Source organism: Equus caballus, chromosome 2 (genome assembly GCF_041296265.1).
Source record: "Equus caballus isolate H_3958 breed thoroughbred chromosome 2, TB-T2T, whole genome shotgun sequence".
Classification (NCBI taxonomy): domain Eukaryota; kingdom Metazoa; phylum Chordata; class Mammalia; order Perissodactyla; family Equidae; genus Equus; species Equus caballus.
This window is the reverse complement of record NC_091685.1, coordinates 125,458,019-125,473,156: the sequence shown is the minus strand read 5'-3', so window position 1 is coordinate 125,473,156 and position 15,138 is coordinate 125,458,019. Positions and strand designations below refer to the sequence as shown.

Sequence of the window (15,138 nt, the reverse complement as noted above, 5' to 3'; positions counted from 1 at the left end):
AGTGTGAATTTATAACCAAGTGAAACCTAGTCCCTGCATTGTGCACTTTTCTTCATGTAGGTGGCAGGAAGGGCTGCTGGGGGCTGCACTCGCCCTGTGGGAGGGGTTATTTTGATGCCCAACCTTGAGAAAATGGCTCAGTTTGTACGTCTGTCCAATGAAAGAATGGAACGAGAGCCGTTCTTACACTCTGAAATGTTTTACACATTGTTAGGGCCATCATCATCACTTGTTATCCCTCATTTTGAATGTGTCACTTTAAAATTTCTTAACCTTCCAAAAGCTTAAAATGCTGTTCAGTAATTCTCTGAGCAAGAGCTCTTGGTCCAGTCCTATTCTGGAAAAAAGGAAGACTCCCAAAGTAGTATGGCACATATTTGATTCAGGGAACTTTCCTTCTATTCCCCTCCCCCAAAAAATAACATGAGTTGTTAATTTTTGGTACCTGTCACAGTAGTGTGCTTAGAACCAGCTCTTAACAGTTTACAAGAGCAGATTCTGAAATTTTCAGGAATTTCATGAGCTGGAGTTGGATAGCTGGAAATCAGCAGGACCCAAGGAGCCTCTCTTAAGGAATATGTTAAAAGCTCACTATTCATTTTGAAATTGTAGCTAAATGCTGTGCATGACATGTTGATGCCAGGAAAAACATCTCTGAGAAGGCTGAACCAATCACGCTTTCCAGGTTTCTCAAAGGCTCTTCTGCCTGTGCTCTTGTGAACAGCTTTAAGAAAAAAGTGCTGCCTTAATTTCGATTGGCCAATGTCCTCCTAGGTGAGTCATTGTCCCTATTGTAAAACTGAGTCTCGTTCTAAAGTGAAAATTCTCTCTCCTGATTTTTTATAGATTCAGTTTTGCTTGGTATAAATTACCATGCACAAACCTCCAAAAGCTGGCGTTACTTCACAAAGCGTTTGAATATTCAGCTGCGCAAGGGAATAGTGTCCTGAGGGCACTGCACAATGTATTAACTAAATGTTCTCCGGTGCAGGGAAAAATAAAGGATATTCAATCTAGAAGAAATTGATTATAAGAACTCAAAATATTTCTGATATCAGTCACCTATAAGAGCAGATATGAATAAAAAAACTATTTCTGTTCATAATCTCTGAGAAGCAAATTGAATGTCACATAAAAATATCTCAAAAGCAAAAATTTACGATCCTTTGAAAAACACTTAGTTTAACTTTGGAAAAATTTTCCCTTTTTCCCTAAATTTGAAACTAATTTAATGATATACTTTACTTAATATATCCAAAATATTATTATTTCAGCATGTATGAAATATTTTTGAAAATTGAGTTGTTTTATGTTCTTTTTTGTCCCCACTAAGGTCTTTGAACTCCGGTGCGTATTTACACTTACAGCACATCTCATCTGGACCAACCACATTTCAAGGGCTCGGTGTCCACAGATGACTCAAGCCTCTCATATTCTGCCCGTCTCTTAACATTTGGGAGGAAGTGGGTCTAGCAGAAATGAAGACACCCCTTTGCTCCATTGTTTTTCTTTGTCCAAAAGGAATTATGACTTTTAAATTTGTTTTATTTTGTTAGGTAATACACATGCTTAAAAGTTACAAAAACCACAAACAGTTAAAAGCAATCTTGCTCCCATTCTCCAGCCTCCCCATTCCTTTATTACCAGTTTGTGGTAGATTCTCCCAGAGCTAATTTTTATTTCTTCCTTTCTGATTGAGGGGACAGAGGTTTACAGCATTGTGTGAATTTCACGTGTACATCAATGTATTTAGACTCCTGTATAGACTATAGTGCTCACCACCCAAACTCTAGTTTCTGTCGGTTGCCATACAAATGACCCCCTTCACCCCTTTCACCCTCCCCCCCACCTCCCTTCCCCTCTGGTGACCACCAGTCTGCTCTCTGTGTCTGTGCATTTGTTTGTTGTTGTTGTTTTATCTTCTGTATATAAGTGAGATCAGACGGTATCTGTCTTTCGCCGTCTGACTTACTTCACTTAGCATAATGCCCTCAACGTCCATCCATGTTGTCACAAATGGCAAGATTTCATCTTATTTATGGCTTAGTAGTATTCCATTATATATATGTATATATATATATATCACAAGAAGATATACATATCACATCTTTATCCATTTATCTGTTGATGGTCACTTACATTGTTTCCAAGTCTTGACTATTATGATTAACACTGCATTGAACATAGGGGTGCATATATCTTTTCAAATTAGTGTTTTCGTGTTCTTTTGATAAATACCCAGAAGTGGAATAGCTAGATCACATGGTAGTTCTTTTTTTAAGTTTTTGAGGAATCTCCATACTGTTTTCCATAGTGGCTGCACCAGTTTGCATTCCCACCAGCAGTGTATGAGAGTTACCTTTTCTCCACATCTTCCCTAACATCTGTTATTTCTTGCTCGTTGATTATAGCCATTCTGATGGGCATGAGGTGATATCTCATTATGGTTTTGATTTGCATTTCCCTGATAATTAGTCATGTTCAACATCTTTTCATGTGCTTGTTGGCCACCTGTATATCTTCTTTGGAAAAATGTCTGTTCAGATCCTCTGCCTATTTTTTAATAGGGTTGATTTTTTGTTGTTATTGAGTTGTATGAGTTCTTTATATATTTTAGATATAACCCTTTATCAGATGTGTGATTTGCAAATATCTTCTCCCAATTGGTAGCTTGTCTTTTCGTTTTGTTGATGGTTTCATTTGCTGTGCGGAAGCTTTTTAGTCTGATGGTAGTCCCATTTGTTTATTTTTTCTTTTGTTTTCCTTGCCTGGGGAGACATGATATTTAAAAAGATACTAAGACTGATATCAAAGAGTGTACTGCCTATGTTTTCTTCTAGGAGTTCTATGGTTTCAGGTCTTACATTCAAGTTTTCAATGTATTTTGAGCTCATTTTTGTGTATTGTGTAAGATACTGGTCTATTTTCATTCTTTTGCATGTGGCTGTGCAGTTTTCCCAACACCATTTCTATTCCTTTGATCTGTGTGTCTGTTTTTCTGCCAGTACCATGCTATTTTGATTACTATAGCTTTGTAATATAGTTTGAAATCAGGAAGTACACTGCCTCCAGCTTTGTTCTTTTTGTCAGGATTGCTTTAGCTATTCATGGCTTTTTGTTGTTCCATATAAATTTTATGATTCTTTGTTCTCTCTCTGTGAAAAGTGTCATTGGGACTTTGACAGGGATTTCATTAAATCTGCAGATTACTTTAGGTAGTGTGGATATTTTGACTATGTTTATTCTTCCAATCCATGAGCATGGAATATCTTTGCATTTCTTTGTGTCTTCTTTGATTTCTTTCATCAATTTCATCAATGTTTTATAGTTTTCAGTGTACAGGTCTTTCATCTCCTTGGTTAAATTTATTCCTAGGTATTTTATTCTTTTTGTTGTGATTGTAAGAATTGTATTCTTAATTTCTCTTTCTGCTATTTTGTTGTTAGAGTATAGACATGCAACTGATTTTTGTATGCTGATTTTGTACCCTGCAACTTTACTGTATTCGCTTATTATTTCTAATAGTTCTTGAGTGGATTCTTTGGAGTTTTCTATATATATAAAATTGTGTCATCTTCACATAGTGGTAGTTTTACTTCTTCCTTTCCAATTCAATCCCAATTTTATGTTTATTTTTATAAATGCTCAGGTTGTGACATTCTGATGCATACTGTTCTACAGCTTACTTTATTTCATTTAATTACTTGGAAATAATTCTATCTGAAAATATATGTTGTTTCTAACCTTTTACTATTGCAAAAAGTTGTACATACATCATTTAACATAAACATGAGTATATTTGTTAGATAAGTTCTTAAACTGAAGGGTCAAAGAAAGTTTCTGTGAAATTCTGTAGGTATTGCTGAATTGTCCCCCATCATATTTGCACTCATTTTGACTCCCAAGAACCAGGCAAGGGAGTGTCTCTTCCTCACATACTTGCCAACATAGCGTATTTTCAAACTTCTTGATCTTTCCCAATTTGAGAAAAATCTGTTCTGTTCTTGTTGTAGTTTTAATTTGCATTTCTTTTTATGAATGGTACGGGACATCTTTTTCAATATTTCAGAACCATTTGCATTTAATTTTCTGTGAACCATTCATACACTTGGCTCATTTTTCTATTCAGTGGTTGGTCTTTTCCTTGTCAATTTGTGTGAGTCCTATATATCAAGAAAGGCTTTATGTGACTTTTAAGTTTGCTTAGGGGTTTATTTTTGCATGCATAAATTTTTGTGAACTTTCTCATCTTTTATGGCTTCTGGATTTTTTGTCACAAAGAACTTACCCAGTAATTAGATTTGTTTTTTTTTAAGTTTTCTCAGACCTTTTACAATTTTTTTTAAGGTTTTATTTTTCATATTCAAATGTTAAATCCATCCAGAAGGCATTTTGGTTTAAGATGCAAGGGATAGATCCAACTTTATCATTTCTTCAGAAGAACATCCAGTTGTTCCAATATCGTATTTATTCAAGAGGCTGTCATTGCCTCACACCATATTTCTGTGTGTGTTTGGGCCTATTTCTGGACATCCCCTTCTAGTCCATTGGTCTTCTTAACACCCTATTGTCTATTGGCGTGCAATGACAGGCCGTTTTAAGTGTCATAGCTTTTGTTGGTTTTTAGTCTCTTTTAATTTGGCTGCTGCCCTGTCCAGCCTCCTTTACAAAGCTTTGTTAGATTCCTGCTGACTATCCAATTTGCTTATTTTTCCCCATGAACTTTAGAGTCAGCTTCTTTAATTCCTCAAAACATCCCACTGGTATTTTTATTGAGAGCACCTTAAATGACCAGATTAATCAGACAACTATCTGGGAACATATTATGCCCTTCTACTTGCTTTGCTTTTGTGTTTATGTATGCCCCAGTATTGTTTTAAAGTTTTATTCAAATAGGTTTTCCAAGTTTCTTTTTAAATTTATTCCTAGTGTTCTAAAAATATATTTTCTAGTACAGTATTTTATTCCACTAAAGCTTCTGACTGTCTTTTTTTTTTTTTAATGTATGAAGGCTGTTGATTTTTTTCTTCAGCTACTTTACTAAATTCTCATCAACTGTCCCAGTTTGTCATTTGAATCTCTTGGTTGGCCAGTATACAGTCTTATTGTCTGCAGAGGATAACTTCAGTGTTGCTGTCCAATGTCATATCTTATTTCTTCCTCTGCTTCATTTGTCTTGCTTATGTGAGCAATGGCTATTTTAATAGAGCTTTTTTATAGCCTGAAAGGAAACTCATCTTGATTTTTTTCTACTTACATCCTTAAAATAATTGTAATGAGAAAAACTGTGGGAAAATAAAGCACGACTATAGCATGAATGGGGCAGCATTCACTTCATAGAATGGATTATTTACATTGTTAGTGCCCATTTCTTCCTGCTTTCCCTGTCATTTGAACTTGGAAATCTCCATCTGGATTGGTCTCAAAAATGTAAGAATAAATGAGTGAAGAAATGATCATAAGATGAGCAAATTTACATCAATTTAGTGGAACTGATCGGATGCTCGCTCTATACTAAGCACAAAAATGAAAAGAGTAGAGTATTCTTAAGGAGTTCACAGTCCAGTAAGACAATAAATAAAACACAGTGGAGTGCAATAGATCATATGCAAGATATGGAAGCAGCATAGAAATGGGAGTGATTAATTCTCTTGGAAAATCAAAGAAGGAATCCTAGGGGAAGTGACGTCTGAGAGTTTTAAAGGGATGCATACGAGTCACTGGGCAAATAAGGGGCCTGAGAAGGCATCTGGGCAGACAAAGGACAGCAGCGTGGAGGTCCGACACAGGTTACCGTGTTTGGGTGTCTAACAGCCGTTATTATAGTTGGAATATAAACTGAGAGAGGAAGTAGAAGGAAAGAAAAATAGAAACCTGCATATGAAAAATCATTTATATAAAGCAAGAATTCTCAATAGAAGTGGGCAGCCCGACCTGGGAGAGATAAACATAGAATCATCTAGAAAAGGAATTTTTTTTTTTAAAGATTTTATTTTTTTCCTTTTTCTCCCCAAAGCCCCCTGGTACATAGTTGTATATTCTTCATTGTGGGTCCTTCTAGTTGTGGCATGTGGGACGCTGCCTCAGCGTGGTTTGATGAGCAGTGCCATGTCCTCACCCAGGATTCGAACCAACGAAACACTGGGCCGCCTGCAGCAGAGAGCGCGAACTTAACCACTCCGCCACGGGGCCAGCCCCTAGAAAAGGAATTTTTTAAACTACACTTTTCAGCCCTCTGACACTCCTAGGATGTTAATGCTAAAGGGAGCGTGCCTTGTCTTTCAGGTGCGTTTGGGTGAAAGAGTTTGAGAACTACTAACCAGGCAACATGGAGCCAGTAAAGTGTCTCAAGGAGGAATGACACCAGATTTGCATTTTACCACATTCCCTCTGATAACGATTTGAAGGAGCCTTGAGGGCCTGGGGAGGGGACAGGCTGGGCTAGGGAGAAGCCCTTTAAAAGCTACTGTAATGGATAATGATGCAAGATCACATATATCTGGCTACCAAGTAGCAGAGAAGATAATTCAAGGCATATATAAGAAATGGAATTGGTAGAACCTAGCAAGTGATTGGATACGTAAGGTGCTAGAGGAGAAGGACAGGAGGTAGTCTTCCTGTGCTGTTCTTAGCATTTTGACAAAGAATCGTTTGGGAAGGAAGTTGATACTCTCTTTACCGATATGGTATGAACTGCCGCATTAGCTGATCATTTTCATCATCTTTGTTCTCCGTGACCATAAATATTTGAGAGCTGCTGGGAAGACAAGAATAATCATTTTCTGAGTAGCTATTGGTTGTCACTCTGAAACGTGAAAATGAATATCACAGTTTGCTATGTCTGGGAATTCCAATATTATTAATGCCACGATTATTCTCTAAAATGTATGATTAGTGTTAGATGTAAATTAATGCACTTTAATTTTTGTTTCCATGTTCTTTAGAATTCATTCAGAGGGCAGCCTTGTGGATGGCCCCGAAGCAAGCCTGATGGAACAGGACAGAACCAACCATGTTGAGGGCAACAGACTGAGTCCATTCCTGACACCATCTCCGTCTCCCATTGGCCAGACGGAACCTCTGGCTATAAAGCTACAGAATGGGAGCCCATTAACTGAGAGACTGTATCCAGAAGTGAATGGAGATACCAAGTGGCAGTCTTTCGAAAGTTATTATGGAATACCCCATATGAAAGGAAGCAAGAAAAGTCGTGTGAGTCCAGACTTTATACAAGAAGGCAGAGGGTATTCCAAGTGTTTGCAAAATGGAGGAATAAAACGCACAGTTAGTGAGCCTTCTCTCTCTGGGCTCCATCAGAATAAGAAATTGAAACAAGACCAACAGGCTAACGGAGAAAGAAATAACTTCGGGGAAAGCCAAGAAAGAAATCCAGGCCAAGGCAGCAGTCAACCAAATGTCTCCGATTTGAGTGACAAGAGAGAATCTGTGAGCTCTGTAGCCCAAGAAAATGCAGTTAAAGATATCACCGGTTTTTCAACACACAACTGCAGTGGGTCTGAAAATCCAGAGCTTCAGATAACGAATGAGCAGGAGGAGAAACGTGCTAACTCCCGTGACAAGAACATTGTATTACTTCTTAGTAACAACGCAGTGCTAATGCCTAATGGTGCTACAGTTTCTGCCTCTTCCATGGAAAACACACGTGGTGAACTCCTGGAAAAAACACTGTCTCAATATTATCCAGATTGTGTTTCCATTGCGGTGCAGAAAACCACATCTCACATACATGCCATTAACAGTCAGGCTACTAATGAGTCGTCCTGTGAGATCACTCACCCATCGCATACCTCAGGGCAGATCAATTTTCCACAGACCTCGAACTCTGAGCTGCCTCCAGAGCCAGCTGCAGCTGCACCTGAGGCCCGTGATGCTGATAATGCCAGTAAACCAGCTGCGGTGCTAATAGGTACCTGTCCCTTTCAGAAACCAGAACAACAAAAACCGGTTTTTGAGCTATGCCCAGCTCCTGCAGAAAACGATAACATCCAAGGAACCACAAAGCTAGTATCTGGTGAAGAATTCTGTTCAGGTTCTAGCAGCAATTTGCAGGCTCCTGGTGGCAGCTCTGAACGGTATTTACAGCAAAATGAAATGAATGGTGCTTACTTCAAGCAAAGCTCAGTGTTCACCAAGGATTCCTTTTCTGCCACTACCACACCACCACCATCACAACTGCTTCTTCCTCCCCCTCCTCCTCTTCCACAAGTTCCTCAGCTTCCTTCAGAAGGAAAAAGCACTCTGAATGATGGAGTTTTGGAAGAACACCATCGCTACCCCAACCAAAGTAACACAACTCTTTTAAGAGAAGTGAAAATAGAGGGTCAAACCAAGGCACCACCATCCCAGAGTCCAAATCCACCTACACATGTTCCCAGCCCCTCTCTGATGCTTCCAGAAAGGCCTCAGAATAATTGTGTTGACAAGAATGACATATGGACTCCAGGGACAATGACTGTTCCATTGTGTGCTGAGAAAACAAGACAAATATCAGAACATCTCAAACATAACCCGCCAATTCTTGGTAGCAGTGGAGATCCACAGAACCACTGCCAGCAGTTGATGGGACACAAAGAGCAAGAAATTCTGAAGGGTCGAGACAAGGAACAAACACGAGATCTTGTGCTCTCAATACAGCCCTATCTGAAGCCAGGATGGATTGAACTGAAGGCCCCTTACTTTCACAAAGCAGAATCCCATCCAAAATGTAATGAGGCATCACTGCGGTCAATTCTTCAGTATCAGTCCAACCCCTCCCATCAAATAACCTCCAAACAATACACTGGAAATCCCAGCCTGCCTGGGGGGCTCTCAGGGCAAGCGTACATCCAGAAAATAATGCAGCCGGAGCAGAGGCCACAGAGGTACCAAGCTGACATGAATCAAGGGCAGTCTCAAGGTGCAGTGGACCAGCATCTCCTGTTCCAAAAACCCTCACTCCAGGTGCGCTTCTCCAAGACAGACCCTTCACCTGAAGCTCACGTGCAGTCATTGTGCACCCCTAGATTTCACTTTCAACAAAGACCAGCTCCCCAAACTGAGAAACTCATGCCCCTGACATTAAAACAGCACTTGAATTCACAGGCTTCAGAGACTGAGCCGTTCTCAAACTCACACCTTTTGCACCAGAAGCCTCATAAACAGGCAGCACAAACGCAACCATCCCAGAATTCGCTTCTCTCCCAAAACCAGCAGCAGCAGCAGAAATTACAAATGAAGAACAAAGAACAAGGGTCCCAGACTTTTCCTCATCCCCAAGGCAACAATGATCAGCAAAGAGAAGGATCATTCTTTAGCCAGGTTAAAGTGGAAGAATGTTTTCGTGGTGAAAATCAGTATTCAAAATCAAGTGAGTTCCAGACTCATAATACCCAAATGGGATTGGAGCAAGTGCAGAATATGAATAGTAGAAATTCCCCCTATGGTCAGATCTTGAAATCAAATGCAAGCAAAGTGCACATTTCTTGTTCAAACAGTATACACCTAGTTCCAGGGAAAAAAGAACAGTCTATAAATTCTGAACTCTTTGCAGGAAACAAGACCCAAAACTTGCATCACATGCAATATTTTCCAAATAATGTGACCCCAAAGCAAGATATTCCTCACAGGTGCTTTCAAGAACAAGAGCGGAAGCCTCAACAAGCTCCAGTTCTACAGGGATACAAAAGCAGAAGCCAGGATGTGTCTGGTCACCAAGCTGCACAACTTGCTCAGCAAAGGTACCTGATGCAAAACCAAGCAAATGCTTTTCCTGTGCCTGACCAGGGAGGAAGTCACAGTCAGACCCCTCCCCAGAAGGACATTCAGAAGCACGCTGCTCTAAGGTGGCACCTCTTACAGAAGCAAGAGCAGCAGCAAACGCAGCACCCCCAAACTGAATCTTGCCAGAATCAGATGCACAGGCCAATTAAAGTTGAACCCGGATCCAAGCCCCATGCCTGTATGCGCCCCACGTCATCACAGCCAGAAAACAAAACGTGGCAAAAGATAACGAAGCAAGAGATCCCACCTCCAAGCTGCGACAACGTGCAGCCAAGGAGCATCCTCGAGACTATGGAGCAAAACCTGAAGCAGTTTCAGGTCAAATCATTATTTGACCATAAGGCACTTACTCTCAAATCACAGAAGCAAGTAAAAGTTGAAATGTCAGGGCCAGTCACAGTTTTAACTAGACAAACCACTGCGGCGGAACTTGATAGCCACACCCCAGCTGTAGAGCAGCAGGCAGCTCCTTCAGAAAAGACGCCAACCAAGAGAACAGCTGGTTCTGTTCTCAATAATTTCTTAGAGTCACCTTCCAAATTACTAGATACGCCTATAAAAAATTTATTGGATACACCTGTCAAGACTCAGTATGATTTCCCATCATGCAGATGTGTAGGTAAGTGCCAGGAACGTACTGAGACACACAGTGCTTATCCAGAATTAGCAAATTTATCTTCAGATATGGGATTTTTCTTTCTGTTTTTAATCTTGAGTCTGGCAGCAATTTTTAAAGGCTCATAAAAACCTGAAGCTTACATTTCTTGTCTTTAAGTTACAGATGCTTATGCTGCGCAAGAGAGAACTTCACTCACATTCAATTTTTTCCAAAAAATTCAAACAATTGTGCATGCTCATTTTCCCTTCTATTCAAACCCTTTAAACTATCAAGTTATCTGTTATAAGTTAATCAATCTATGTAACTCTTTGTATGTCGTCTTCTGCAGAGAAAGCCAGGCAGTAAAAGCATCTATTGAAACGAGAGAATAACTGCCCTGTGCAAACTAATTATAGGAACTTTAAATATTTTTTAATTCAAGGTTGAATGTGTTAGTGGCTCTACAAGATTGATTTCTAGAGAAGGGGAATTATTTTCTCCAGTCTTGGAGAGCTGGGGCAAATGGTGATGCTCAAGCTCTGAAGACTCATAAGGTTGCCCTTTCTTCATGTATAAACTTGAAATATTGTGACATGTTCATTTGGATTCCATTTTCTCTTTAAAGTTTCATTTTTTTTAAATAGAAATTATGGTATTTCTTTTTTTAGACAAACACTTTTTAGTTAAAATTCAAGGTACGTGATAGATCTGTTGGAATAGGGACACATTTTGCTGATGGATGCAGAGAGAGAGAGATGTATGAAGATCTTAATCATAGCCAGTCAGCTTGGATGCAGTGGAAGACATTTGGAAAAACAGATGTTAAACTAATGTGGCTGATGGTCCACCCGCCCACGTTATTCCTCCTACAACGGACACCCCACATGTTAGAGGAGTGGAGGGAGGAGCTGTACTGCCCTGTATGTGGTTAAAGTTGGGTTCCCCCCCGGGCCAGTGTGTCACCATGTCATGGACAGTGATGGGTGAGCGAGACTCGCCTCCAGTCCTCGTCCCATCACCCTCGCCTTTGTTCCCACTCTTCGTCTCTGACAGTGTGCAGCAGCCTCTTTCTTGCACTGGGCCCTCTCCCTGGCATTTCCTCTCATCATAAATTATTCTAAAGTATGTACAAATATGGGTCTGGATTCAGTATTGTTATTTCAAAACAGTAGTTACATGTTGTGGGGAAACGAGGAGAAAAATGTGTCTTGACACAGAGCAGTGTCCTGCAGGTGAGGTAAGACAGGAAGTTTGACGTTTTTTCTCCTCATCCAGGTAGCAGGCAGGCTTCTACTTGGCTGTAAAAAAAATTTTCAGTTTAAAAAATTGGATTGTAGTTGCTATTACATATAATATATTCTAATTCCCTTACTGCTTTCTTTGTTTAGTTCCACTTACTTGATTTAAAAGAAATAATTTCTTATCCCATATCTGAAATGTAATTTAATATATTTTTATCCAACAGCTAGCATGTACATATACTTAATTATTTGGCACAATTTCTAATACATTAGTCCATCAATTTACTCATTTTAAAGGAAAGAAAATGTTTACAGTCACATTTAGGGCCCTTACTGTGCAGTGGGGGATAAGCTTTGTGGATGTAGCCTTTATATTTAGTAGAATTGAGGTCTAAAATAATAATCTTCTATTATCTCAACAGAGCAAATTATTGAAAAAGATGAAGGTCCTTTTTATACCCATCTAGGAGCAGGTCCTAATGTGGCAGCTATTAGAGAAATCATGGAAGAAAGGTAATTAACGCAAAGGCACAGGGCAGACTAACGTTTATCCTTTTGTATATGTCAGAGTTTCTCCAGCTTTCACATACAACGCAGTAAACACTTGTAAATTGAGTAATTATTGGTAGGCTTAGCTATCCCAGGTTGCCAATACTACACACTGTGCTATTCACCAGGGAGTCACCAGACTTGACAGGACTGATGGTCTGTGAGCTGGCACAGGCTGCCCACTGGGAGGCGAATGCCAGAAAACCCAGGCACCAACAGGAACCAGCCAGCCAGCCTGCCAGGCACGGGGTGTGGCCCAGACTGCAGGGAGAGGCCCCGCCCTGGCTTTCCTGCTTGATGGGAGGGCGTCAAAGAGGAAACGGGGGGGCTGTGGTGTAAGAAGGGAGCCACTGAGTCAGGTTCACCCAGGGTCGTAAGTGAGCAGTCAACTTTAAGAAGTTGTCCCTGAGTATGAGCAGGGGCAAGTGCCATATACTGAACAGAAATAGAGACAGATTCTATTTATAGCTGCAATTTTTTTTTTTTTTTTTTTTTTTTTTTTACTGTTAAGCACACACACGCAAGTATTTACCTGAATCCACACAGTTACTCCTGCGTGTAGAAGACTGTTACGAGCGAGATAATCAGTGCAGAGAGACACTCTCAGATAGCTGTTTGCAGCCCTGAGCTGTTGCCGTGCTGGCTGCCTTTTCTCTAAGAGGCAGGCAGTGGTAGGCAGCAAGGACATATTCTGTATCATTCTTGCCCCATGTCCAATAAGTATGTAGAAATTCACTAAATAATCATCTAGTAGCCTGGCAGAAATCACGAATTCCCTAAGTGACTTTTTTTTATTAGCAAGTGGTGAGTAGTGCATTAATCATAAGGTAAAATACATTCTAATGCTATCCTATATTTTCAAGATTGCTAGATACTAGTTATTTGCCAGCTTCCTTTTAAAAGTATGACAGATTCTTTGAGGAACCGTTCTAACGAAAATCTGGTATGAGTCCCCAAGTTTTAAAACAGCTAAATTACAAAAGGACAAAAATCAAATAGTAATATATCTTAGAAGACTGAATTTAGCAAATTTAAAAAACTTTGTGCTTTGTGGAATGATGGATAAAAATAGTTTCCCATTACTCACACCCAGCATATAATTTCAACATAGTTCATCGCAATTATCAGTATCTTTTGATACTGAAAAAATACAAGGCTTAAAGTCTATCACCCACTTTGCTTAGCTTAGTCCTGTTTCCGAAAAAATAAACTAAACCATTCATTTCTCAGGATGTGGTCATAGAATAAAATTATGCTCAAATGTTCAATATCTTGGTTGCCTCTTATATTCACTTGCTAATTTTGTGTGTGTGTGTTTCTGTGGATTTCTTTAAGGTTTGGACAAAAGGGTAAAGCTATTAGGATTGAGAGAGTCGTCTATACTGGGAAAGAAGGGAAAAGTTCTCAGGGATGTCCGATTGCTAAATGGGTAAGTGTGACCTGACAGGGCCTTTGGGCTTCACTCTGGGGCATTTTGATACTTTAACCCTGAGAACTGGGTTTCCCACATCAAAGGGTCATTTATGTCAGTTGAAAGAAACATTGCTTATATTTATTTTATCATGTGTTCTCTGTTAAAAAGGCAGATTAGCTTTGAAAATCACGTGCAAACTGTATTTAACTGAGAGAATGTAATGGTGAGGAGAAGGTCCATTCAGTGCCTGCTAAAAGTGTAATTCTCCCTGGAATGGGAAGAAGTGGTCCATCATCCTTCAACGACCTTCAGTTAATCTTTATCTTGTCATTTACGGAAACCTTGAACTTTATGAGAGGCCCGCATGTCTTCCATCCGGCTCTGCTTTAACGCAGGGGCATTGCCCCCACTGGCTGGGTGTGGTCTGGTCCCCTCTCCGGGCTCTGACCCCTGGGTATGCCCCCACGTGATGGATGGGCGGCCAAAGGCAAGTTGCGGGTGCTGGCAGATGTCGCGCTAATCGTGACCCAGACGTGAAAAGTGCATAGTCAGTGCTCTCATCTGCTGCAAGTGACCGTGTTTTGTTTTGGTTGGGGTGGGGGGTGTTGGGGTGGAATGGTGACCCGCACAGGTGGTCCGCAGAAGCTGCAGTGAGGAGAAGCTGCTGTGTCTGGTGCGGGAGCGAGCCGGCCACACCTGTGAGGCTGCCGTGATTGTGATCCTGATCCTGGTGTGGGAAGGGATCCCGCTGTCCCTGGCCGACAGGCTGTACTCGGAGCTCACGGAGACGCTGCGCAAGTACGGCGCGCTCACCAATCGCCGCTGCGCCCACAACGAAGAGTAAGTGAAGCGCGCGGGCCCTCGCCGCTCCCGCCGGAGAGCGGGGCGTGGGTGTCAGGGAGGAGAGTGGAACGCGCGTTTCTGCAGTTGTAAAATGGGGGTCAAATGCCTGCTTCACAGTCCCGCAATGGGAAGTCGGATTTGCTGATGTGGATAATTTGAGGTGATTTCTTTAATATTTTGTACCTTCAGACAGTATAGCCATTAGTTGGGAGCAGCTCGCTGGAAGTCTGAGCGTCTGTACCCACAGGCACTTAATCTTGAAAGTATCTGTGTACCCACTTGCTACAGGTGACAGCTCTTTGTGTGCTTGGCCACCACGTTAGTAAGTATTGACACCGTGTCTGTGTTGCAGTATCTGAAACAGAAAGTGAGTTTGATGAGAACCCTTTAAGCGTAGGATTCCCAGGTCAAAGACCTTCGTATATGTGTAGCAAATGTGGAACACAGGGTTTGTAAATGTTCTGTAGAAACAAACTGATCTTGACTTCAGTCCAATCCAGTTCATTATTTCCATAATAGTCACAGTGACGATAGTCATCAAACTTGCTTCCGTTTTTACTAATCCCAGATAATGGAGAAATGAGTGGTTATGAATATGCATTATTTTCCAGGAATATAAAAATTTGGAATAGGAGAGCAGTGGTGTGAGGATAAACAGATTTAGTGCGTCAGTGCTAGTATGATTTTGTTTGTGTTTTTTACTTCTTTAACGT

At 40.6% G+C, this 15,138-nt stretch overlaps 1 protein-coding gene across 5 annotated transcripts in view; it reads left to right on the top strand.

Annotated features, from left to right (window-relative positions):
- Positions 1-15,138, top strand: part of TET2 (tet methylcytosine dioxygenase 2) — a 116,830-nt gene that overhangs the window by 69,634 nt on the left and 32,058 nt on the right. Inside the window, exons 3-6 of one of the 5 annotated variants that reach the window (XR_011436315.1) lie at positions 6,945-10,399; positions 12,042-12,132; positions 13,504-13,597; positions 14,225-14,422. Coding sequence is in view for 3 of the 5 variants with exons in the window: in XM_023636791.2 (XP_023492559.1) it covers positions 6,991-10,399; positions 12,042-12,132; positions 13,504-13,597; positions 14,214-14,422 (3,803 nt within the window). In the remaining 2 variants the exon portion in view is untranslated. Of the gene's footprint in view, positions 1-6,944; positions 10,400-12,041; positions 12,133-13,503; positions 13,737-14,213; positions 14,423-15,138 lie in introns of those variants that run through there. The other 4 variants (XM_023636791.2, XR_011436316.1, XM_023636795.2 and 1 more) reach the window with 4 other exon arrangements.